Below are 25,388 nucleotides of genomic sequence, written 5' to 3'. Positions count from 1 at the left end.
GAGGTCCCAAGTTTGAGCCCCAGCACCCACACATGCAGCTGGCGACTGCCTGGAACTCCGCAGCTCTACAGGCAGGCACCTATACTAATGTGCACATTCTGATACACATACATAACTAGAAATAATGAAAATAAAATCTTTTTCTTTTTAAGATAGAGGAGCTGGAAAGATGGCTCAGTAGTTATGACCACTGGCTGCTCTTTCAGAGAACCTGGGTTCAATTCTTATCATCAACATGGTAGGTCGCAACCATCTGAGACTCTAGTCCCAGGGGATATGACACCCTCTTCTGACTTCCATGTGCACTGTACACACATGGTACATGAAGACATGTGTAGCTATACACATAAAAATAAATAAAACTTAGTTAAAATTCTAAAAACCAGTTCAAGGATAAGTGACCACATCCCTGCTGGGTCCATTCCCTTCTCCAAGAAGATGGTATGGGGGGCGCATGCACAGTAGGCTGGGAATCAGGACAGTGAAGACAGACTCAGGCCAGGATGTGGACAGAAGAGGACATGAAAGGGAAGCCCTAAGTGCTTTCAGACAGATGAGTCATGGGCTGTTGTCTTGTCTGGAAGACGATGACAGTAAGGAGAGCAAAGAGCCACAGGCTCTTCAGCAGTTCGAGAAGCACGGAAACAGGCAAGCCACTCACAGACCTCACAGCTCCACATGTGACATGTCACTTGGCAAATGCTGCATGCCAAGGGTTAGACACTGGCATGAGTACAGCTCTAGTTTGTAGTAGTCAGTAATTGGTCCATTTAGAGAAACTGACACATACAGAGTGGACAGGGTGCATGCAGGGCCCCAGAGATTGTAATGGATGATGCCTGCCTTCAGCCAAAGGTTTCCTCAATCCAGAAGCAAAGGAAGGTCACAAAGCTGCCTGGTCCCAGTGCTCTGAGGCTCAGTTCAACCCCTTGAATAGGAAAGTCCAGTAAATGAATTTCTAAACACATCAGGCAGTTTTAACTTTCTTTGTAAATCAGTGGTTACTTCTCGGTGGTTACTTCTCAGCTTCCTTCCTCTTTCAGAACAAATGCTGACCTCTGGGGATGGAGAGATAGCCCACCAGTCAAGAGCATTTGTTGCTCTTACAGAGGCCCCAAGTTCAGTTTCCAGCACCCATACGGCTGCTTATAACTGTCTATGACATCCAGTGACTTCTTCTGGTCCAGGCAAGACACCCATCTACACACACAAAAATAAACATTAAAAAGAAAAGAAAGGAGCTGGGCATTGGTGGCGCATGCCTTTAATCCCAGTACTCGGGAGGCAGAGGCATACGGATCTCTGTGAGTTCGAGACCAGCCTGGTCTACAAGAGCGAGTTCCAGGACAGCCTCCAAAGCCGAAGAGAAACCCTGTCTTGAAAAACCAAAAAAAAAAAAAAAAAAAAAAAGAAAGAAAGGAAAAGAAAAGAACCCCAGCTGCACACCTTTAGTCCAGCACTCAGAAGACAGAGGCAGGCAGATCTCTGAGTTCAAGACCAGTGTGAGCCAAGTTCCAGGACAGCCAGAAGAAACCCTGTCTTGAAACAAAAACAACAAAGCCTAAACATGATGTTCTTCCCAATCCCTAGGTGACCTGACTCAATGTCCCACTCTCTCCCTCTTTTTTTTTTTTAATAATTTATTTTATTTTATATGAAATGGTGTTTTGCCTTCTGTTTGAAGATGTTCAATTCCTTGAAACTGGAGTCACAGACAGTTGGAAGCTGCCATATGGGTGCTGGGAATTGAACTCAGGACCTCTGGAAGAACAGTCAGTGCTCTTGACCTCTGAGCCATCTCTCCAGCCCCCCTCCCTCTTCTTACTGCTCTAACACACACCAGCACTCGACTGCTTCAACAGTCTCCAATCATGCTTGGCCATTCCTTCTTCCCCCTGCCTACGAAAGGCTCCCGATCGATGTCTTTCCTGCTCGGTTATCCTCACAGCACTATGGCCTTCTGACGCTACAGCACCATGTTTCTCTGCCTAAAGTCCACTTCCCACCATGGGGCATATCCGCTTTGTTCGTTTAGTTCTCACTAGGGCTTGGCGATTTCTATGAACAGAAACACTGTGGTTATTCAATTTCCCTCTACAGGAATTGAGTTCAAAAATGTGACAAGATATTGGAAAATGGAGCTGGAGATGGCTCAGTAGTTAAGTTCACTGGCTGCCTCTCCAGTGACCCAGGTGTGTTTTGGTTCCCAGCACTGACATGGAGGTTCACAGCCATCTCTAATTCCAGTCCCAAGGGATGGGATGTCCTCTTCTGGCCTCCAAGGGCCCTGCATGCATGCAGTACACAGATGTATGTGCTCACAAAACACCCGTACACGCAAATAAGAAAATGAAAAACAGACACAACAATAACAAAATGGGGTAGAGGTATGTTCAGTGGTTAAGAATACTTATTACCCTGGCAGAGCACCTTGGTTCGGTTCCCAGCGCCCATATGAGAGCTCACAATCATCTTTAACTCCAGTTGCAGGGATTCTGATACCATCTTCTGGCCTCCACAGACACGGCATGAATGTGGCACACATACACCGGCGCAGGCAAAACCTCACATAAGTAAAATGTATCAACAAACAAATAAGTTTGAAAACAGGTACCCTGCATGGAGGGACAACAAAAATCTCAGGGTTGCTGGGATACTTTCCTACGAGTTTTTGGTCAAAGAGGGCCTAGGGTCCCTCAAACAGCACAAGATATTGCCTTTGCTCTTGACTGCTTACCAGTATTAGATGGCATGACCATATTGCTGAAATCACAACACCCTTTGGTTGGAAGACAGAGAAACCAAGCCAGAACTGACTGCAAAACTTCCACTGCTTTGCTTCCACAGTGCCAGAACGTGCTATGCAAGCTGCTGGAGGGAAAGTCACCACTAGTACTACCCAGTGGAGAACCCTGTATGCCACAGTACCCTGGAAGATGTGCTCACTCATATAATAGTGGCATGGCAGTAACGGGGGCAACCAGGAGGTCCCAGGCCCTAGGGTAGCAGTGGGGAGGGAGGAAGGAATGGGGACCTCCTATTGTTGTCTTGTTAAATTGATAGGCTGTCAAACTGTCTTCTAAGTATTTATGTTTAAACATAGGTTAGTCCTATCCCTGTCCTCAACCTTAGCCAGAGATGCTTCCCTCTGCCCCAGTTAGCAGTTAATGCAGACTCAACAAATCAAAGTGACGGTAGTGACTACGAAACCCTAAATGGGACATCTAAGCATCCCCTAAGCGTGTTACAGGGAACATCCTGGAAGAGGGGGAGGAGGGACTGTCAGAGGCCGAGGATGAGGAGTAATGCTGTGGCATGGTTTCTGACATGACACAGCCATGCTACTCATCTCACTACAGCTATGGGGAATCTCCAAAGGCCACTGGGAAAGCCAATAAGGCCAGTCAACATTCCATCAGGCAGCTCTAATTGGACTCACACACACAGTGGGAAAGGAAGGAGACATGTTAGGGTCCCTAGGAGGAAACTGGGGGTAGGTATAATCAAGAAACATTGTTTATATGTATGGAAATGCCAAAGAATAAATAAAGAATATTTTACTTTAAAATGATAAATATAATTCACACATGGACTGTACTATCCCAAATACCTGTGCCAAAAGGAAGACCCCATATTCTACTTTAAAATATTAGATAAGAGAGAAAAAAATATTTATTGTAAAGTACTGATTGACATTTCCTTGTTTCCATGGAAATGGTATCAGACAAATATGGTTTGTAAAATCCTTGGAATTGTGAGGTGTATTGGAGCCCTCACCTTGTTTTGAGCCATCTGATGTCTATTTCCATAGAAACCAGAATGGAAATGAGGGCAGCAGCCATGAGTCAGTGTGGTGGGTGGTTCCTCTCAGCTATGGTCTGGGAACCCAGGAGCAGTGCTGAAGAAATACATGAACTTAGAAATTGAAAGGGTACCAGAAAAAAGCAAAAGCCTTAATTGGGAAACACTGGCTTCTTTATTGACTTGGCTGCATAATGGAGAAGCCTTGCAAGAAGAACAGACACAGATGTTTCTTTGCTAATTAAGTACTGGGGAGCTGGAAGCATGGCTGCCCCATGCCAAGCAAGCCTGTCACAACAGGTGTGACCATCCACAGAGGTCACTCACGGACAATCTAACTTCCAGCTCTGTGGAGCATGTCCTGAAGAAACTTCAGGTGGGTGAACAATCTTGCTGGCTTTGGGTGAAAGTGTTGGATGGGAGCTGAAACGCTGAGTTCTCAACCATCTTTGCCCTGGAATGCAGGACACTGAGAGGAAACTGGTCCTTAATTTCCTGTTCTAGTCAGATTGGACAGTGTGCTGCTTCCCATTTAAAATGATTCTACCCACATACATACAGGCAAAACAGCCAAAGTTACCATAAGTCTGGGGCTCTTAATGACATACTCATGGTTCCACTTCCAGGGGCACTTCCCTTTCTTGGCCAGACTCTGAACTACTACCTACTCAAGGATACAGCAGAGGGGAGGCTGGGTATCATCATTTGCCAGACCTGGGTTTAATTTCATCTCTACCAATGACTACCCTGAGCCCTGAGTAAGTTTCTGTACTTCTCGAAGCTCTGCTTTTCTCATCTAGAAAATGGGGCTAAAATTAGCCCTGCTTGGAGCCAGTTGTGATGATGTAAGCCTAGGATCCCAGCACTGGGGAGGCTGAGGCAGAGAGTTTGAGGCCAGCATGGACTATATAGTGAGGCCCTGTCTCATAAAACCCAACCCAAACTAACAACAGCAGTGGTCGTGCACACCTTTAATCCCAGCACTGGGGAGGCAGAGGCAGGTGGATCTCTGTGAGTTTGAGGACAGCCTGGTCTACAGAGCGAGTTCCAGGACAGCCAGGGAAAAAAGAGAAAAAAAAGATGTGGGTGAATGTGAGCAAAGCTGAATGTGAGCTGTGACCAGATGCCATGGTGACAACTGTACCAGCTCTGGCAGCAGTGGTGGATGAAGTGGGAAAAGCAGGGTAGGATAGGGGAGGCCTGCAGGAGGTGAGGAAGGAGGGGGCTGTGTGAGTCACAGGGTAGCCATGTTTGTATTGCCGCTACTAAATGTGCTCATGTCTGGGGGATTGCAAACCTTGTCCCTCCCTGCTAGCCAGTGCTTAAACTACCCGGAAACTAGACAAAACAGAACACACCCCAGCTCTTTTCTTTATTCCTGGCTACCACCTACCTACTGTGGTTTGCTGTTGGTTTCTGTCAACCCGATACAAAACTAGATGTATTAAGAAAATGCTTTACCAGATGGTGGTGGTACACACCTTTAATCCCAACACAGAGGCAGGTGGATCTCTGTGAGTTTGAGGCCAGCCTGGTTTACAAAGTGAGTTCCAGGGCAGCCAAGTCTGTTATACAGAGAAACCCTGCCTCAAGAAAAAAAAAAAGAGGAAGGGAGGGAGGGAAAGAAAAGAAAGAAGAAAGAAGGAAAGAAAGATGCCTCCATAGGTTGGCCTGTGGGCAAGTCTGTAGGGCACTTTATTGATTAATGACTGAGGTGGGAGGGCCCAGTTTACTGTGGGTGGTACTGACCCTGGGCAGGTGGTGTGAAGAAAGCAGGCTGAACAAGCCTTGGGGCACAAGCCAGTAAGCGGTGTTCCCCATGGCATCTGCATCAACTCCTGCCTTGAGTTCCTGTCCTGACTTTCCCGATGATGGAATATAAGCTGTAAGATGAAATCAACCCTTTCCTCTTTAAGCTGCTTCTGGTTGTGATGTTTTATCACTGCAACTGAAACCCTAACTAAGACACAAAGGGACAGGAGTCAGACACGTACACAGGGCCAGAATCAGCAATCCTAAGCCTGCTTCGCTTACTTGCTTGTAAAACCATAATTAAAGGTCTTACCCATGTTTCCCTACTCTTCCTTTGCCTCCAGCCCCCTCCTGCATGGTTCTCTGTCCCTACCTCTTGGGTACCAAAAGGACAAAACAAATTTCCTTCCTTCCTTCCTTCCTTCCTTCCTTCCTTCCTTCCTTCCTTCCTTCCTTCCTTCCTTCCTTCCTTCCTTTTTTTTGAGACACAGTCTCAGTCTCATGTAGTTGAGGCTGGCATTAAACTCCCCATGTGGCTGGGATTATAGGTGTGCACCCAGGACTGGTTTATGCAGTGCACACTTGAAAGCACTCCACCAGCCATGGTACATCCTCAGCCCACAGAACCACTGTTCAGTAATGGGGATCTTCAGATATGTGGCCTTACAGAACCTCACATTCTTCTACTAACAAAATCCCTGGAGGTCACATCTCTGTGGTACCTGTGTTTCCTCCAAAGCCAGGAGATGCTGGGCTGCAGAAACACTGTCCCACAAGTGGCTGCTGCACTGCTCAGCATGGTGGGTTAGAAACGATAATGGGGATAATAGCTAGCAAATTCCAAGAGCTTAAGACACTCAGTGTAGATGGATTTTTCTAGGGGCTGCCAACTCACAATCCATGCCATGGACATTAATTACGAAAGCCTGGCCTATAGGTTAGGCTTGTTCCTAACAAGCTCTTATGCCTTAAATTAACCCATTTCTTTTAATCTATGTTCTTTTATGTGCTCGGTTACCTTTACTGTGCACTCCCATTCTGTTTCCTCTCCATCTGGCTGGCAACTCCGCCTTTCGTCTCTCTGTCCAGCAGTCCCGGCTATACTTCCTGTCTAGTTGTTGGCCATTTAGCCTTTTATTAAACCAATCGCAGTGGCACATCTTTGAATAGCGTAAGGAATACTCCACAACACGCAGGCAGCATTCTGCATGCTTTGCATCCCCTTCAACATCATCCATTACTGAAGCCTGCACATAGGAAGATCGTAAGAACCACCCCAGACTGGCCTTGCTTTGGATGCAACCTATGGGTCATGTGTTGGTGAAATATATCTAAAGAAGATAATGCAAGTTTTTCTGTAACTAATGATACAGAACAAATTCAAAAAGGACCGAGGTCTCTATCTTGGTGCTTTGTTTATTGTCTAGCCTTCCATGTTACTGTTTACCACACGAGATGGTTATGACTCTGAGCTCACCGAGATCTCAGGAGGGTCAGCCACAGCCCTACTCACTGGTTCACCCTTCCTCCCTGCTCCAGTCCAGCCCCCTTTCCTCGAGGGTGTGTGCTCATGCCCATGGGCCAGCAGGAGAGTAGGGATGGGGAGACGGAGAGAGATGTGAACTTGCTGTCTTCCCCAATAGGAGGCAACGTTGGAGGTAGTGCCTGGCTCTCGAGAACTAGACCGTGTAAATGGTGGCAACAAAACTTTGAGTGTTGTTGAACTGATAAAGCCTAAAATTTTTATTACAACCTCATCCCTGGTGCCTCCGTATCTGGCAAGGTAGGCCAGGGCAGGGGAATCTTGAATACTTAAGAAGAGCTCTATACTCCCTAAGAGAAGAAAGAACCACAGCATGGTTCATCACTAGTCTGCAAGAAAGAGCTCAGAATGCAGGATGGATGGAATGGAGCTGGTCCCCAAGCAAAACCTGGCAGAGTGACAACAGAACACCAAGGCAAGAGACATGGAGACCAAGCGCATCCTAGACTCCCCTTCAGAGGTGCCACCAAAGAGCTGATGTCTGACTTCCCACCGGGGGAGGAGTCTGAGAGTGCCACCTGTGCTGAGCTCCCTCCAGGTCATGGCTGGGAAAGGAAGGAGGGACTCAAAGATGCCAAACCTTCTGCTCTCCCTGAAGCTGCACTGTCACTGTCTCAGCTGTCTGGGACTTACCGAATAGACCCATGTGGGCATCCATCCCTCGATGTTTTTATTGTCTCCTTGCCTGAGGTCTTCATCCTTACTTGGACGGCCTTATCACTTAGAAATTTTTTTTCTTACACTTTTTTTTTTTTTTAAATCTCTGTGTAGCCCTGGCTGTTCTGGAACTTACTCTATAGACCAAGCTGACTTTGAACTCACAGAGATCCACTTGCCTCTGCCTCCGAGTGCTGGGACTAAAGGCATGTGACACCACTGCCTGGCTTTATTTAATTCTGATTTAACCTCACCGGGTAAGTTGTGTGAGGCCTGATTACAACCAAACTATAACACTAGTACAATTAATTTAGCCATTATACTTAAATGAAACACATCTGAATTTACTCATGTTTGAATTAACCTTTCTCCAATGTTTTTGGAGTATGAAAGAAGGTGACACACAGCAGTGACACAGTCACATGTACCGGGTATTTAAGGACGTGAAGAACAGTACACAAGACTTTAAGACAAACTGTGTGCATGGGATGAAACATCCTAGGGAAAACACGGCACAGATTTAACCCTGTTCAGTTCAAATCCCCAAGTCCTTAGGAATTGGACTTGGGTGTGGTAGGGGTGGAGTGATGATTTATGGGCGTGAGTAATTTATCTAAAGATTCCAGGCGAAGCTGCAAAAATAAAAAGGGAAAATCTAGAACTGGAGAGACGGCTTAGAAGTTAAGAGTACTTGCTCTCACAGAGGACATGGGTTCAATTCCCAGTATCCCATCCACATGGTAGTTCACAACCACCCAGAAATCAACTTCCAGGGATCCGACATCCTTTTCTGAACTCCTTGGGCATCGTATATGTATGCGGTGCACATACACACATGCAGGCAAAACATCCATGCACATAAAACGTAAATCTAAAAATAACTTTTAATGGAAATTATGGGTAAGAAAGATAGCTTAGTGTGTTGAGTGCCTACTGAACAAGTATGAGGACCCCATGGTTCATCCCCAGAACATACATGAACAAAGTCAGGTGTGCTAGCTAGGGCATGCTCAGATCCTCGCACTGGAGTGGTGGAGATAGGGGTATCCCACAGGGTCCACTGGCCATCAGTCTAGTCTAATCAGGTGAGTCCCAGGTTTCAGTGAGAGACCTACCCTACATGTGCACATGCCACAAACAATAAAACAAAACAAAAGAAAAATTAAGATGGGTGGTGGCGGCGCATGCTTTAGTCCCGGCATTCGGGAGGCAGAGGCAGGCGGATCTCTATGAGTTTGAGCCAGCCTGATCTACAGAGCAATTTCTAGGACAGGCTCCAAAGCTACACAGAGAAACCCTGTCTCAAAAAACAAACAACAAAAATCACTTGAAAATATGGTGAAAGCTACCTTTCCCTGGTTTTTATTTATTATTTGTTTGTTTATTTTGGAATAAGTCTCACTGTATATCTCTGGCTGGCCTGGAACTCACTGTGGAGACCAGTTGGTCTCAAATTCACAGAGAACTGCTTGCCTCTGTCTTCTGAGCGCTGGAATTAAAGGTGTGCACCACCATGAGCCTGGCCTTTTCCCAGATTTCTATGAATGTCAGTAACTTACCTTATTGTAACTTTACACAACAGAAGATATTTGAACAGTAATTATAATATTAGTTAAATCAGAATATAATTTAGAAAATAATTATTCACAATTTAACAAAAGGATTGAAACATCTAAGCAAAATGTACTGAATTCTTTAAAAGTAAAAAAAAAATTCATCCTGGCAGTAGTAATCCCAGCACTTGGGAGACAGAGGTCAACACACAAGCTATCTTTCTTACCCATAATTTCCATTAAAAATTATCTTTAGATTTATGTTTTATGTGCATGAACTGTGAGTTCGAGGTCAGCCTGGTCTACAGTGAGTTTCGGGACAGCAAGGACTATACAGAGAAATCCTGTCTCAAAAAACAAACAAAAACCAAAATGAAAGTAAAAAATTCAAAATGTGTTTATTTTTATGACTTTTAAAATTAAACTAGCAATTTAAAAGTCCCTGAGCTGTCTGATGGACATATAGGATCTCTGTATTATTTTTTCCTGTGAATCTAAAATTGCCAAAGATTGAAAAAAATTTAAAAACCCAGACATTGAAGAACAAGCACGGCAGAGAGGTACCCAGAAACCCTGGCTTCAGAAACACAAGCACCTTGCGTAATGGCACAGCACTGATGGGGGTCTAGTCAGGGCAGGAAACGGAGGCCATGACAACAGTCTGTGAACCAAACACCAGTGCTGAGTCAACAGCCCATAGAATGGTGTCTGAACTGTTTACTCTGAATATTTAGGATCAACAGTGACTGATTATCAATGATCTTTAAACACTTGGCAACCAAACTCAGGTGAAATATTTAAAGTCCCGCCTGCATCTGTTGATGCTCACATGGCAAATCCTGGAACACCCGGCTTCTGACATTTGCACAGAGGGACATCGACATCTGTGAGTGACACCACTGACAGCACAAAGAGCAGCAAAAGATACACAGGCGTGTCAGCCACTCTGCCTCTGTGACAAACACCTGAGAAAGTTAGACAAAAGGAGGCAAGCCTTATTCTGGTTTCAATGCATGGTCTGTTGGCTCCTTTGCTTTGAGCCCCAGGGGAGGCAACCATCACAGCAGGGGGTGCATATAGCACAGAGAGGAGACAATTAGAAAAGGAAGAGGGCACCATACCCCTGAGACTTTATTACAAAACATTCTTAAATATCAATGGGCCAAAGGAGGAGTCACAAAGAACTAGAAAATGCTTAGGGACAAATAAACCAAGCACATGCAGAAGCAGGGCTAAGAGGGACACACATAGCTATAACTACCCAGATAAAAAGACCTCAAGTAAACAACCTAACTTTATACTGTAGGAACCAGAAAAAAAAAAAAATGAAAAGCATGATAAAACTAGTGTTAGCAGAAGGAAGGAAATAACAACAACAACAACAAAAACCCAAAAAACCCCAAAAACCTGACTGTGAGACCAGATGCACAAAATTGACAAAGCCTTTAACTAGATACACCAAGAAAAGCCTCATACTATTAAATGGGACAGTACTACTGGACCTACAGAAACAAAAGGGTCATAAGGCAATGATATGAGTAAAAACACCTCAACCAATTAGATAAATTAAGATAAAAAAAATCTAAAACCCACAAATTACAGAGCTGTCTTAAGAAATATAAATGCCCAAATAAATAAATTTTCACAAAACCAAAACATAAAGGGACTCAAACCAGCAAACTCTGCACCTAGGAGACCCAGGCAAAAAGAATGAAAATTCAAAGTCATCCTCAGGTAAAAACAAAGTTCAAGGCCAGCCTGAGCTACATAAGATTCTGTCTAAAAGTAAAAACAAACAAACAAAAAAATCAATCTGTTGAAATCTATTGTAATTAGAACTACATATACCTGACCTAGCAAGCAAGAGAGCATATAAACAAAAGCTCCAGCAAATTAGATGCTTATGTTTTCTCTAGTACTGCTTAAAGTACCAAACCTGGTCAACTGTACACTCATCACATCGAGAAACATAGGTTAGCTGCACTGCCTACGTGGAAGGATTTCCAAAGAAAATTAACAAAAGAAAAAGGCCATTATACATCTGTACATGTCTGTATATTTATATTAGATCTCTATCTGCAACACAAACCATTGCCAAAACATACAGACAAGAGCACATGTGTCTCTCAAAAAAGCCCACATTCACCTGAGTGATAAGCAAGCTTCCCTGGGGCGGGGCGGGGCGGGGCGGGGCTGCGGCAGAATCAAGTCTATGGTTGGTGGATTCCTGTCCCTGCTGTGTGCCTTCTTCCAGCTGGCTGCACTTCCTCTCCATGCTAGGCTTTTTCTCCCTCCCTTCCTTCCTTCCTTCCTTCCTTCCTTCCTTCCTTCCTTCCTTCCTTCCTTTCTTTTTTTAAATTTTATTTATTTATTATGTATAAAACATTCTGCTTCCATGTATATCTGCACACCAGAAGAGGGCACCAAATCTCATTACAGATGGTTGTGAGTCACCATGTGGTTGCTGGGAATTGAACTCAGGACCTCTGGAAGAACAGTTGGTGCTCTTAACCTCTGAGCCATCTCTCCAGCCCCCTAGGCTTTTCTTGGCCCAGCCTGTCTTCCAGAATTTTAGAATGCGCCCCCCCCTTTTTCCGCCTTAGCAGTTTCCATCTCCTTCCCCCTTTGGATCTGTAACTGCCTGTTTATTTTCTTCCATCTGCTGTCCATTTTGTGTCCATCAGTGTCTGACTAGAGGCCACACCAGGGTTGTAGCTCGGGGCATGCTTTATGCCTCACACCACATGTGTATGAATCCCAGCTGCACTGCTCACTCTCTAGCTTCATGCACTTGGGGAGAGACCGTTTTCCTGTGTGTCTGCTCATCTGTGAGAGTGGAACAGTAGCAACCACAGGGCAGAATGCAGGCGAGAACACGGGTGAAGTGACAGAGCACAAGCGGGCATGGGGATGGACCACGCCCTCTGTGGAGGCACCGACAGTCACAGATAGTCTCATGGAATCTTTTTGTTTTTAATCCCTCCTGTATTTCCTAGAACATGGTTACTTCAAGGTCCTTAAATATTTGCTCAGTACATAATGAAGGACAGGTAGGACGGAAGGAAACTGTGGGTCACTCACATGGATCCTACAAGCAAATGTACATGGCTGACAGCTCTTGGCACTAAAACCTACTTTGCTAAGAGGGAGAGAATATTTGTTTTAAAATCAGTCTTCTTAAATAGTCCAGGAAGGCATTTTCTCTCCACTTAAAGCCATGTGTAAGCTGACGCACCAGCCTCATCTGAGCACACACCAAGGAAACCTCCTTGGGGATGAGGTCATTGGAACTGAGCTGGCCCTTGGGATTTTTTCCAGCCCCTAAGCAACACCATGCTCATGTTAATCATAAAAATAAAGCACATGAGATAGCAGTGTTCGTCCAAGCACTCGATGGGAGCATCTGAACCCTTGCCCAGCCGCTGACTGGCACTGCGAATTCTCTCCAATGCATTTCCAAAGCTTATAGAACGCTGCTTTTATTTCCCTGGAAAATAAATGGGCCTGGAGCCTTATGGACCAAAAGAATGTAAGAAGCAAGTTATTTATGGACCCCCCCCCATCTTTCTCTTTCATTTGAGACAGGGTCTCATGTACCCCAAGCCAACATTAAATTTACTATGTTATCAAGGAGGATGACCTTGAACTTCTGATCTGCTGCTTCTACCCGCTGAGTGCTGGGATTACAGGTGCATAGCACCAAGCATGGATTCTGTGGTGCTGAGGATTGAACCCAGGGCTCTGTGCATGTTAGGCAAACATTCTACCAACTGATCTACACATTCAGCCCCCATGAAGCAATTTAGAAGATAATGAGAGCCGGGCAGTGGTGGCACAAGCCTTTAATCCCAGCACTCAGGAGGTAGAGGCAGGAGGATCTCTGTGAGTTTGAGGCCAGCCTGGCCTAGGTATGTAGAGAAACCCCTCTGAGGCTTCCTTTCCCATTCTTGACTGTCTGTCCAGTCTCATGTCTGCCAGCAGCCAGCCGTGGATGGATATGCTTAGTTTTTTTCTCATTTTAAACCAAACGCAAATGGCCTTCATCCTTGCCTTTTTCTGCATGTGCCCACACCGTGTGAAGAATGGAATATACTGAGTACTGCCGTTTTCTTGTGCCCTGCTTCTCAGTTTACTGTCCTGTGGCCCCAAACTGGACAGATGGCTTCAGCCCTGCCACGTCCACTTTCCTGTCTCACTTCTCCCTTGCTGGACCTCCCACCCACACTTCCTCATTCCTCTCCCCCTCCTGTCAATAAAAAGGGTGTGGCTTCCCACACCTTTCTGCTGCATGGGCACATGAATCTATAACTCTCAGGCCTGCGGATTTATATGTTTGCTTTGTTTTAAGCACTGTTCACTTTAACTTTATGAATTTTTTTGAGACAAAGTATTACTATGTAGCCCATGTTGGCTTTGAATTCAACATCCTCCTGCCTCAGCTTCCTTCCTGAGAGTTAGCACCTCCACACCCTGCTGTGTTTGCTCTCATCTCAGTGTCCCCAAATGGCCTGTAATTTCAATTTTTAGTTATAAATGGGTGGCTATTCAACATAATTGAGGTTTTCTTTCTTTTTTTTTTTTTTAAATATGGAATGCTTCACGAATTGCGCAGGGTCCAGGCTAATCTTCTCTGTATCGTTCCAATTTTAGTATATTTGCTGCCGAAGCAAGCACCGAGTTTTGTTTTTTTTTTCTTTAACACATTAGATACAGTTGCATTTTGAGACCCATGGAAGGAAAACTAGATTTTGCATCTGAGTCCCCTTAAGGACTTGCAGTGAGGCAGAAGGGGGCATACACAGATCTCAGCTCGGTGTAAAGCAAGGCCAGCAGGATTCGTGTGGTGCCCGGGTCACTCTGCACAGCCACCACTCTGTAGCTGCCAAGTGCAAGTGACTTCAGCCATTGTACTGGGTCCAAATACAAATCTAAAAAACTTCCTGTACTACAAAGTGAGAGAGGTTCGATTCTGGTGCACTGACAATACTTCTGTCTGTCTTCCTCAGGGTTGTCACCGTGAGAGGTGATGGCAGCACTGCTACTCGAGTACTTCTAGACTTCAGCCGCACCTGCCACTCTTTCTTGCTCTCTGCCAATAAGAAAGTGGTACCCGGCCTTGGTGAAAGCAGACCCAGCAGACTGTCCATAAATGGCTCCTGCTAACACGCGCCAGCTCACTGTGAGGGTCACTGAGGAGGGAAGCCAGGGACATGCTGGCTCCAGTCATCAGTGTCACTTTTGACCTTGTTCTTTTGTTTTTCTTATAAAACCTCTTTAAGGAAATTCTGAGAAGCCTAGTTACTGTGACAAATGTTTTCAGACACCACCCTCAGCTCTGGTTGGTTTTTTTGTCAACTTGACACAAAGTAGAGTGATCTGAAAAGAGGAACCTCAACAGAGATGTGTCTATCAGACTGGCCTGTAGGCAGGTCTGTGGCACTTTTTTTTTTTTTTTTTTTTAAATGACTAATGTGGAAGGGTCTAGATCAAACCAATGTGAGTGGTGCTGTCTCTAGGCAGGTGGTCCAAGAGAGTATAATAAATAAACTGACCAGGCAATTGTGGTGCAGCCTTTAATCCAGAGCCCTGGGAGACAGAGGCAGGTAGATCTCTGTGAGTTTCAGGCCAGCCTGGTCTACAAAGCAAATTCTAGGACAGCCAGGGCTATTTTACACAGAGAATCCCTGCCTCAAAAAAACAAAAACAAACAAACAAACAAAAAAACAAAAACCAAAATAAAACAAAACCAAAAAACTCAACAAACTGAACAAGCCATGAGGAACAAGCCAGTAAGCAGCACTCCTCCATGGCTTTTGCCTCAGTTCCTGCCTCTTGGATCCTTCTTAGAGTTCCTACCCTGACATCCTGGATCATGCACTGTGATGTGGAAGCCATAACCCAGATGAGCCTTCTCCTCTGCAGACTGTGTTTGATTGCAGTTTGTCACAGCAGCAGAAGGCCTGACTAAGACCAGGCTGAAAGTAAAACCCTGAGGAAAAGCAGCAAATCCCGAGCCCTGGGTCCATGCGTGCTCTGCAGCAGACTGCTGCATGCCACGGAGGATGTGCACAAGTCAAGTCCCTGTATTAACCAGCACACTTGGGCCAAATGAATCCCTGCTATAATAGAAAAGTAAAGGATTAGTGGCCAAACAACTGAACAAGCCAGGCATGGCTACCATTCTAGCACTTGGGAAACCAAGACCCTGGTCTCTACACAATATAAAAGAAACCATCAAAAACAACAACAACAAAAACCCCCAAAGTCCCCAAAGATGACACAGGTGGGGGAAAGAACAGAACTTGAGAGGAACGTTTTTTGGATAAGGTGACAAGAAGTTAATAGAATGAAATGATTAACTCAGAGCTATTAAAATGTCAAGCACAAATCGCCTTACTCAGGTGAGGCCAGCAGCTGGCCTCTACCTTAGGTGGCAGCAACAGCCTTGAATGCAGGTGCCCATGTTTGTTAGTTTTGAGAGGATGAACTTTATGCTTTTAAATATTTGGAAAAAATTAAATGACATGAAAATGATATAGTTTTCTAATTTTTAGTGTTTCAGGGAATACAGCCTGTTTTCCCCAAAGCCACTGTGTGTTAAAGGATAGAATTGAATGGTTCAAACTGAGACCATGTGGCCCTCTCAACCTGACACACTGCCAACCTTCCCCTTTACATAAAGTCTGCTGACTGTGCTAAGCCAAGTCTTACCACAGCAGCTTTCCTTGTGGCACAGGGCTGCTCTTTGTCCCCTATGGAGAGGACAGTAGCTAGATCTGGGGCTCCCTTGACCCAACAGGCCTGAGAAACAAGAGTGCACACTGGTGCCACCTGCAGCCCAGAAGAGGAATGGCAGGGAGGGAACTGGGCTGCAGGGGAAATTAGCTACCTGGCACATCCTAAATAACCATGGCCTCACTGATGCCTCTGGGGAACACAAACTTGGCTTTTACCAAGCAGTCTGTAAACTGACAGAGCAGAACCACAACTATAAATCCATCTTCCTGCATCCATTCCCAGAGAAGATGCTCCCAGTATTCACATCTGCCCTAACTGCTCCCCACACATAGAACGAAGAAGGGTCATGTTGTCACCACAGAATGATAGGATAACATGTCTGTCCTTTCTAGGTCTGAGGTGAAAGCCACAAAGAAGCTTGACATCTTAGCTGCTGCCTACGGCCTCCAAGTTACTGTCTTCTACCCACCTTACCAAGACTTGGTGTGCTAACTAACTTCTGGGGACCAGGGTTAGATTTGTCACAGCTGGCAAACCTACACCAAAAGAATGAAAATAGGACAGTGAAGTGAAGTGGTTGGTTCTGCCAGCTCCAAACCAGACAGGACCCCTTGTCCAGAGCATTCCTGTTTCCAAGGAGATAGGCAAGGGCTCACAGCCCTTCAGAGCAAAAAACTCACAGAGAAGAACTATGGTTTTTCACCTTCCCCTAGAAGCCACAGGAGGTACAAAGCTGCATCTGTGAAGTGTACAGGTGTCATGGGGTCCATGTCCACGCCCCAGTCTGGACTGGGCTTAGATGTATATTGAGCCAAATGCCGCAGGAGGACTGTGCTAAGACTTGGGAGCCCAGAGAGGATGGGAAACTTGCTCCTTCCCTCTGGGAGCTCAGCTTCTGACCTATAAAACGTCCATGCTGGAGCACTGGAAGATGCCAGCCACCTGGAGAGAGGGTGTGGAGGATGAGGGTAGCCACAAGAGGCCTCGTGTGAGGGCTATCGAAGGACAGCACACCAAGTTTCCACTAACCCCAGAACTGTAAGGATAGGCACATTGTAAGGAAGACACCATGTGTGCCTAAGTGTTCAGGACACAGAAGGGACACGGAGGGGTTTGAGTATGAGGGATTTCTGTGTTGTTTCAAGAGCCTTCAACTTACTTCATCATCTTCATCTTCATCATCATCGGATTCAAGAACACCATCCAGTAAGTCTTCTATAAAGAAAAAATCAATCAGAAAGAGCACAAGGCTTGGCCCTCGTCCCTGAACGTCAGCCAGTGCATTCATGTGAGCATCATATGAAGAGTCATGCTCCTGACCACAAAGCCGGCCGACACCCTGACAGCTTCAGAGCATGACACTTCGGCAGCTCTGAGAGCGAGCTCCTGATCACCACACTTCACCCTCCCGATCCATCACTCATTGTTATGCCCATTTACTCTCTTGGCCATCCCCAACCCAAGGGTTTCAGCCAGTTTGCTGTCAATCTTAGCAACCTCAAACACACTTTGTTTTTATCAGATCGTATTTATTCTTATTCTTATGAACACAAAACTCGAGAGAATTGCATAGTAGGAAAATGAACTAGTGTTTACTTCAGGAAGCCCTCTAGCTTCTGCAACAGGTGCTACGTCATTTAGTCCTCATGGCAGCTTTGCTGATCATCAGACCCCAGGCAACAAGTTGAGGTAAAGGAACCAGGGTCCGGTTTGTGGTTCCACTTCTTAAGCCCATTCTGCTCTAACTTGAAGATGTAGGTTTGGGAAAGGAGCTAAAATGAGGTCACCCTTCAGATGAGCATTATGGGGGCTGGCAGCAGGGGAGAGATACAGAGAGACAGACACGGAGACAGACTGACCACAAGGGGCCATGACCAGGCCTTGAAGGAGGAGATTAGGAGAGCTAGCGCTTATACTAGAGATGCCATGAAGGGGTCTTGAAGGGAGAGAGGAAAGAGTCCTCCCTTCAAAACTGGGGAGTTGCATTAGTAGAGACTGCTACCATGTACAGCATAATCAGGCCTGAACAAAAGAACTTTCAAAATCCCATGAACAAGGAGAGTTTCTGGTTCAGAGCTTCTAGGGTGGGATGTGTGGTGGCAGGAAGCTCCACACCGTGTAACTTATGGCTTAGCCTGCAAGCAAAGGGGAACAGGGGCAGGCATCAGCACCAGGGAGATGCATGAATTTATCATGGAGCTGCAAGGGAGTGGGACATTGCCTTTCCCACAATGCTGTGTGCTTTGAAGAGTCAGAGCAGGGGCCTGGCAGTTCTTTGTTGGGGGTGGAAGGACATAGTCTGATTTCTTCCACGGTGCCTCCTCTGTCTCTTAGAGCAGACAAACCTAAATGGGAAGGGCTATGCTATAACACCAATGACTTTCCCACAAGGTGAAGGCGGGTGTTGGCAGCACCTAAGTTCTCAAAGGCTGAGGCTCATCATGCAGTCATTGGAGTGTACACAGATGAACAAGTCCACGGTACTAGGAACCAGAGAATGAGCCATTTCTTACTGCTTACTTCCTCAGACCCTGGGAAAGGGGTGGAGGGAAGAGCTGGGAGGATTTTACAGCACACACCAGAACTAAGGGATCTAGATCAGGTACATAGCAGACAACACCCAAATATGAGTTACTTTCTCCTCCAAGTAGCCTTCAACAAGCCACCATCTCTCTCAGCATTGCATCGAGACTCCCAATAGGGCTATCCGTTGTGGAAGAACCCAACGCCTAGTGGATGGATGGGATGGGTGGCTACTGACTTGCCAGAAAGCCCCCTATGAGGCTTTCAACTAAACTAAACCAACTCAACTAAAGTAAAAGATGCTTGGGAGATTAGTGAAGCTCACTTCTGTGTGTGGCTTTGAAGACTGATGACTCATCTTGACTGCCACCTTGATGGGATTTAGAATCACCAATGGAAACAAATCTCTGGGCAGGTTCCTGGATTGGGATAACTGGGTAGGAAGACACCCTTTAAATATGGGTACTCTTATTTCACAGGCTGAATTTCTAAATGAAAAAGATAAAGTGAACCAGGCATGTTGGCACATGTCCTTAATCCCAGCACTTGGGAGGCAGAGGCAGGTGGAGGTCTGTTGGATCTCTGGGAGTTCAAGGCCAGCCTGGTCTACAAATCGGGCAGCTAGGGTTCTTACACAGAGAAATCACGTCTCAAAAAGCAAAAACAACATCAAAAAACAAAACAAAAGAGAGAGAGAGAGAGAGAGAGAGAAAGAGAGAGAGAGAGAGAGAGAAAGAAAAAGAGAAAGTGGGCTGAGCACCAGCACTCCTGTCTCTAGTCTCTCTCCATTCCTCTCTCTAGTCTAGTCTCAGTATTCCTGTCTCTAGTCTCTCTATTCCTCTCTCTCTAATCTCAGCATTCCTGACTGCAGCTGCAGTGGGGCTTGCTTCCTCAAGCTCATACTGCTGTAATGGACTGTTCCTTCAAACTTTGGCTAAAAGGGACCCCTTGTAAGGATTCAGGCATTATGATGGCCTGCTCCTGTCAGCTGGCAGAATGCACTCAGGCAGTACTCTGGTCAGCACGCAGGTGCAAAGGACCCTTTAAAAGAAAGACCCCACACACTTAACGCTCTCTTTCCTGCTGTTCCCCTGAGGCAGACAGGCCTTCCCCTGTCTCCCTCTTCTCTTCTGTCCTCTCTGTCTCTGTCTCTGTGTCTCTGTGTCTCTTTACCTCTTTTCTCTTTCCTTTCCCCGCTGTCCCTTTCTAATAAAGCTTCTCACTAAGCTCTGTTTGCCTAGCGCATTTGTCCCCTGCCTCAGTCACCCTTGCCTGCCATGGAATCCACCACGGTTCCCTCCCTCCTTGTGTGCCTCACCAGATACCTCACCACAGCAACAAAAAGGAACGAACACAGGACACTGAGGTGACTGGCAGTTAAGACAGCAACTGAGTAGGAAGGCTTGTCCTGAACATGGCGGCCCCATTCAACAGGTTAGGGTCCTGCTCTGCCTTGCTTCTGCCTGGAATACTGACTGGTGTCTCTAACCTTTCTCTATGATGAGCTAGCACCTATCTGCTGGCCACCTCATGCATCGCTGGAGTTGTGGCCTGGGCCTGAGCCAGGTGACAAACCTCCCTACTGTTGTTGGCTGCATATTCTGTATGTTTCTGCCCCAGGCTGGAATTTTCCTTTAGGCTTCACCAGAGCTCCACTTTGCTGGGACAACCTGAGAATTTCAAAGCTTCCCCTGCCTCCAGGACTACGATTTCATTAGTAAGGACACAGCCCAGACTGGGAACCGTGAGTGGAAGATGGCTACCCGTGGGGGTCTCCCTGGTGTGCTGGGTTGTGAAGAGAGATGGGACACTGTGCCTTTTGGTGTGTGCTGAATGGAACTGTACTTGTATTGCTCATGCCAGGGGAGGCACGGGGAGAGATGACTTCCCTGCCCTCACACAAGGTTTCTCTGTTCTCTTGCCAGATGTGTGTCATGGTAATGGAGGTGGCTGGAAAGAGGGGACCGTGCTGCCTCCTCCCTGCTGCCAGGTGACACCAGCACGTGTTTCCTGAATGGTGACATGGTGACATTTTCTACATGGTTCTAGAAAGACTGGCATCTGTTTCACTGACTGGCCACAGGACCTGGGAAAGTTGCCCTTATCAGTGGGACAGGTTTTAAGAGGGGACAGGAGGGGCTCATAAAGAGGTCTGACAAGGGAAGAGAAGGCCTCAGGAATTGTTCTGACCTCCTTTTTGTTGACCATACACCTCTACTGTGATAAGAGATCTCTACTGTGATAAGAGATGTTAATATGGACAATCTGGCCTTGACTACCTTGCTAAACTTGTGGGGAAGGATGTACACATGCATGTATGTGTGTGTGTGTGTGGGGGGGGGTCAACCCTGCGTGTCATTCCATAGGAGCTGTCCACTTTGTTTGTTGAGACACTGTCTCTCTTTGGGACCTAGGCTAGGCTGACTGGATAGTGAGCCTCAAGGATCTGCCTGTTTCCAAATCTCCAGTTCTGGGATTACAAGTGCTTGTCACCATGCCTGGCTTTTCTTACATAGGTGCTGGTGTTCAAACTCAGGTCCTTACACTTGCACAGCAAGCACTTCAATGACAGAGCTAGTTCCCTGGCTCTCACATCCCCATTGTGGGGGAGGGGGCGTGTGTGTGTGAGAGAGAGAGAGAGAGAGAGAGAGAGAGAGAGAGAGAGAGAGAGAGAGAGAGAGAGAAAGAGAGAGAGAGTATATGGAATCCAGGGCCTTAGATAGGTAGAGCAGGAACTGTCCTATGGAACTTTCATGTGTTGAACTTGGCCCCTCTACTTTCTTTAAAGGCTTCTATATTGCTTGTTTTTTATATTTTTGAGATGGAGTCTTGCTATGTAGCCCAGGCTGACCTTGAACTCATTATGATCCTCCTGCCTTAGCTTCTCTAGTGCTGGAATTACAGGTGTGCACCCCCATATCTGACTCAGAAGCCTCCTGAATGACACCAGGCATCGAGAACCTCCATGAGAAAGCTTGTGTATCTTTCTGACACGTGACCAATTCGAAAGATAAGACAGAGACCTCCCATGAAACTGACCAGAATTCAGCTGCTTGATGATGAACTCTATCTGGCGGATCATTTCGGCATTGCCTTCTTTGATGAAGCATCGCAGGATATCCTCCATTCCCTAGGAACAGTGCAGAGACAGCAAACATCTCAGTGTTGATATAGTGAGGACTACTTTTCAGTGGGGTAATTTCATCTAATCCAAAAGATACTTTTTTCTTCTTTTGGGGAAAGGCTATTTAAGATAAAAATCATCTGCTTGTACTAAACATCCATTTAAGACTTCACAGTGAAATTGTTTTCTTCTTGGTTGACTATCCCAATTTGATGATCACACTATAACACACTTAGGAAAAACTGACACCACCAAGAGCTTGCACTGTGTGCCTGTGTCCCAGCACCTGTGGGACATGCACACCACTGCCTGTAGTTGGACAAACACATAGTCTGGGGAGGTGACGTCTTTCCCATGTTTCCCCAAAGTTTATACACACTCTGTTCTGAATTTTAGGGTCATTTATGATCTTTGAAAAACTGAGTCACATGTTTTAAACAAATAGAGGCCTTTTCAAACAACCGTAATTTCCAGTCTATCAAAAGAATGATAGAGGGGACAGGTCAAAGCAGGTCAGAGCACTGGCCACACAAGCCTGAGTACAACCCCTGGGACCCACATGAAAGGCCAGACGTGGCAGTGTACAACTGTAATCCCAGCACTCCTATGGGAGACAATAGGTAGAAACAGGAAGGTAAAACAGGCTGGAGTATGAAGGGCAGCGCCAGAAACAAGAGACACTGCCTGAAAGCAAAGCAGGAAGGAGAAGCCACTGATTTTCTATGTGCTCATGCCGCCCCACCTTCCAAATAAATTAACTAGATTTTTGATTTTTAACTCACTATGTAGACCAGGCTAGTCCTAAACTTAAAAGATATGCCTGCCTTGTCTCCCAAGTGCTGGGATTAAAGGTATGGGCCTTACTAAATTTTTGAAGAAAGAATGACAGGTCTGGAGAGATGGCTAGGCAGTTAGGAGTGCTTACTGAGCTTACAGAGACCCAGCTTTGACTGCCAGCACCCACATGGTAGCTCACAGCTGTCTGTAACTCTAGCTCCAGGGGATCTGATACCTTCTTCTGGCTTCCTTGGGCACCAGGCATGCAAGTGTACACACATTCATGCAGGTGAAACACCCATAAACATAAAACTAAAAGAAAAACCATACAAATTATAGAGCTACTACACTGGGCCATTCTAACACAATGACACTAGAATTTCCCACTCTAGCTAAAAGAACTAAAGCAAACTTGGAGATAAGATACTAACTCAGGCAAAGGACCCTCCTCCTCCCCTGAAGCACTGGAATGTGTACATGTGCCGTGCTGGACCAAACAAGGTGTTTTCTTGGCACCAAGAGGAGAAGCAGGTCTAAGAATGAACCCAAAACACAGCTACTGGCATCCAGAGAGGCTGGCTCACTGGCAGGCAAACACTCATCAAACTGCCTACCACTTGCCCTTGAATTTGTGGTGATAGGACCCGATATGGTCCATATTTTATTTTCTCAATTTAACCAATTGATTTACTTATTTATTCATTTATGTATTTTGGAGACAAGGTCTCACTGTGCAGTCTTGGCTGGCTGGAACTCACTATATAAACAGACCAGGCTAGTCTCAATCTCACAAAGATCCTCCTAGAGCTCGTGTGTCTAGACTAGCCTATTTAAAAAGAGAACACGGCCTGGGCTGATGGCTAGCTCTAACAGAATCAAAAAGATTCCATACTGTTTTGATCATGTGGAGTTTGGAATGTGATCTTGGGTCCCATCCATCAACTTCTCCCAAAGACAAGATAAGTCATTGGTACTACTTATGTAGATGTCTGGGTCTCTCAAGATATAAGGTCCATATGTAACTGTATATAAGAACTGAGCACTTCACCTTTGCAAATTATACCTAATAATAAATGGTACCTAATCCAGTGGATGGCACAAAAGGGGTGCTTAGTGAGTGGTAAAATGGCACCTGCTGGGTGTAGGAGGGAGAGTGCAGCTGAAGCCCTGGAGTAAATGAGGTGCCCCAGTGGGTAGAGTGAGAAGATCCGAGGGCTGGCCAGAATCCTAGAGGACCACAGCACTCCACGAGAGGCAGGGACAGGCAGCCTAGAGAGTAGACCTTGAAGAAATGGTCTGCTTTTGAGAGAGGAACAGCTGGTGGATGTCCTGGAGATAAGGACAGCATTTCAAACAGGATTGAGACACTGTGCCAACTCTGTGGGCCAGTCAGCTTGACCTACAGTCAATACCTGGGCTTGACCTATAGTCACCTACAACCGTCTGCTTTAGACCTTGGCTTCCAGAAGAGCAAAACTTTTTGTCTCTGTCTCACACAGTGGACTCTTCCCCACTTCCATCCCCACAAGGGTGAGTCGAGGGCTATCATTAGGAGACAGTCATGTGCTCAACCTCAACATGCCAATGACCACAATGGTTACTGAGCAGCTAAGGAATAGCTGAAAACAAAGAACTCATTCAAGCTCTTTTCTCCCAGAGGTGACTTCTGTGAGGATTATCTGCCCATATCTTTATAGATCATTTTAGTCTAGTTGACTCTTGTTCTCACATCTCCGGCTTAGTTAGCACGTGGAAAATAAACAGCTCAGCCTGTCTGTAGTTAGGAGGATTGTTTTAACACTTTCTTCATAGCAAATACTCCAATGAAAAGTTTCACATATATTTTTTAAAACCACATATAGTAGGTAATGTTTAATCTAAATTATAGTAATGAGTAGGTATAAAAAATAACAGTATTCTGTTAGGCGTGGTGGCACATGCCTGTAGTTCTATCGTTCAGGAGGCCAAGGCAGGAGGACCAAGAGCTCCAGGACTCCCTGGGCTAGAGTGAGACCCTGTGCGCAAAAATAAACAACAAAACCTGGTATTTTATCCTAAAAGCAACAACCTGGCACTTCAGATAAACCTGCACAAATGAGATGGGAAAGACAGCAGGAACTCATCACTAGCCACGTACATGTCTCAGAGTACACAGTGTGCCAAGCAGAAAGAACTTAGCTGTCATTAGAGAAAACAGTGAAAATGAAGTCCGAGTTTGACATATCTTTTATATGTAGCCTCAAGAAAATTTTACATAGTATACAATATTACACACACACACACCCACCCACACACACACTATGTGTTGCTATTTCTGAGACTGTCTCATGATACTCCTTCTGTCTGCTAAATATATGACCATGCGCTACCCGCTACCCAATCTGGCTATACAACATCTTTAACAGTTTTGTGAATGAAACAGTTTCATGGAGAGAACCTTCCACCTGTGGGTTCATGTTTGTGCTCAAAAAATTTGTGACTTTTTGAGCATCTCAGATTCTGTACTTTTTTAATTAGGTGTACTTTGTTATTGAATATGTGTATCACTGATCCTTGCATGTGAAAGGTTCAGGCATTATGCTGGCCTGCCCCTGTTACCTGGTGGAATCCACTAAGGCAATACCCTGGTCAGCCCAAGGTTCCATGGGAAAGAAGTCTGCACGCAGGTGCAGAGGACCCCTTTAAAAGATAAGTCCCTGCCCCTTTACGCTCTCTGTTTCTCTGTTTCTCTCTCTCTGTTCCTGTCCCGCTCTCTGTGCGCTCTGTGCGCTCTGTCTCTCTATGGCGACCGGCCATGGCGGTCAGCCATTTACCCTGTTCCTCTTCTTAGTCTCCCCATTCTGCCGGGCCTTATAATAAACTTATAGTCAATATGTCTGTCTCAGCAATTTCTCTTTTCTTCTTTTTAAAAAAAACAATA

General features: G+C 45.7%; 1 protein-coding gene and 1 pseudogene across 6 annotated transcripts in view; both read right to left on the bottom strand.

Annotated features, from left to right (window-relative positions):
* The window catches only part of Armc9 (armadillo repeat containing 9), a 119,666-nt gene that overhangs the window by 40,587 nt on the left and 53,691 nt on the right, over window positions 1-25,388 (bottom strand). For all 6 annotated transcript variants that reach the window (XM_035441092.1, XM_035441096.1, XM_027397446.2 and 3 more), the window contains exons 18-19: window positions 21,607-21,697; window positions 17,204-17,259 (exon numbers count right to left, since the gene is read on the bottom strand). In XM_035441092.1, coding sequence (XP_035296983.1) covers window positions 17,204-17,259; window positions 21,607-21,697 — 147 coding nt within the window. The remainder of the gene's footprint in view (window positions 1-17,203; window positions 17,260-21,606; window positions 21,698-25,388) is intronic.
* On the bottom strand, window positions 13,888-13,976 carry LOC113831621 (annotated as a pseudogene).

This window comes from Cricetulus griseus, chromosome 2 (genome assembly GCF_003668045.3).
Source record: "Cricetulus griseus strain 17A/GY chromosome 2, alternate assembly CriGri-PICRH-1.0, whole genome shotgun sequence".
Lineage (NCBI taxonomy): Eukaryota > Metazoa > Chordata > Mammalia > Rodentia > Cricetidae > Cricetulus > Cricetulus griseus.
Note: the sequence above shows the minus strand (reverse complement) of the source record. Positions and strands in the feature narration are given on the sequence as shown.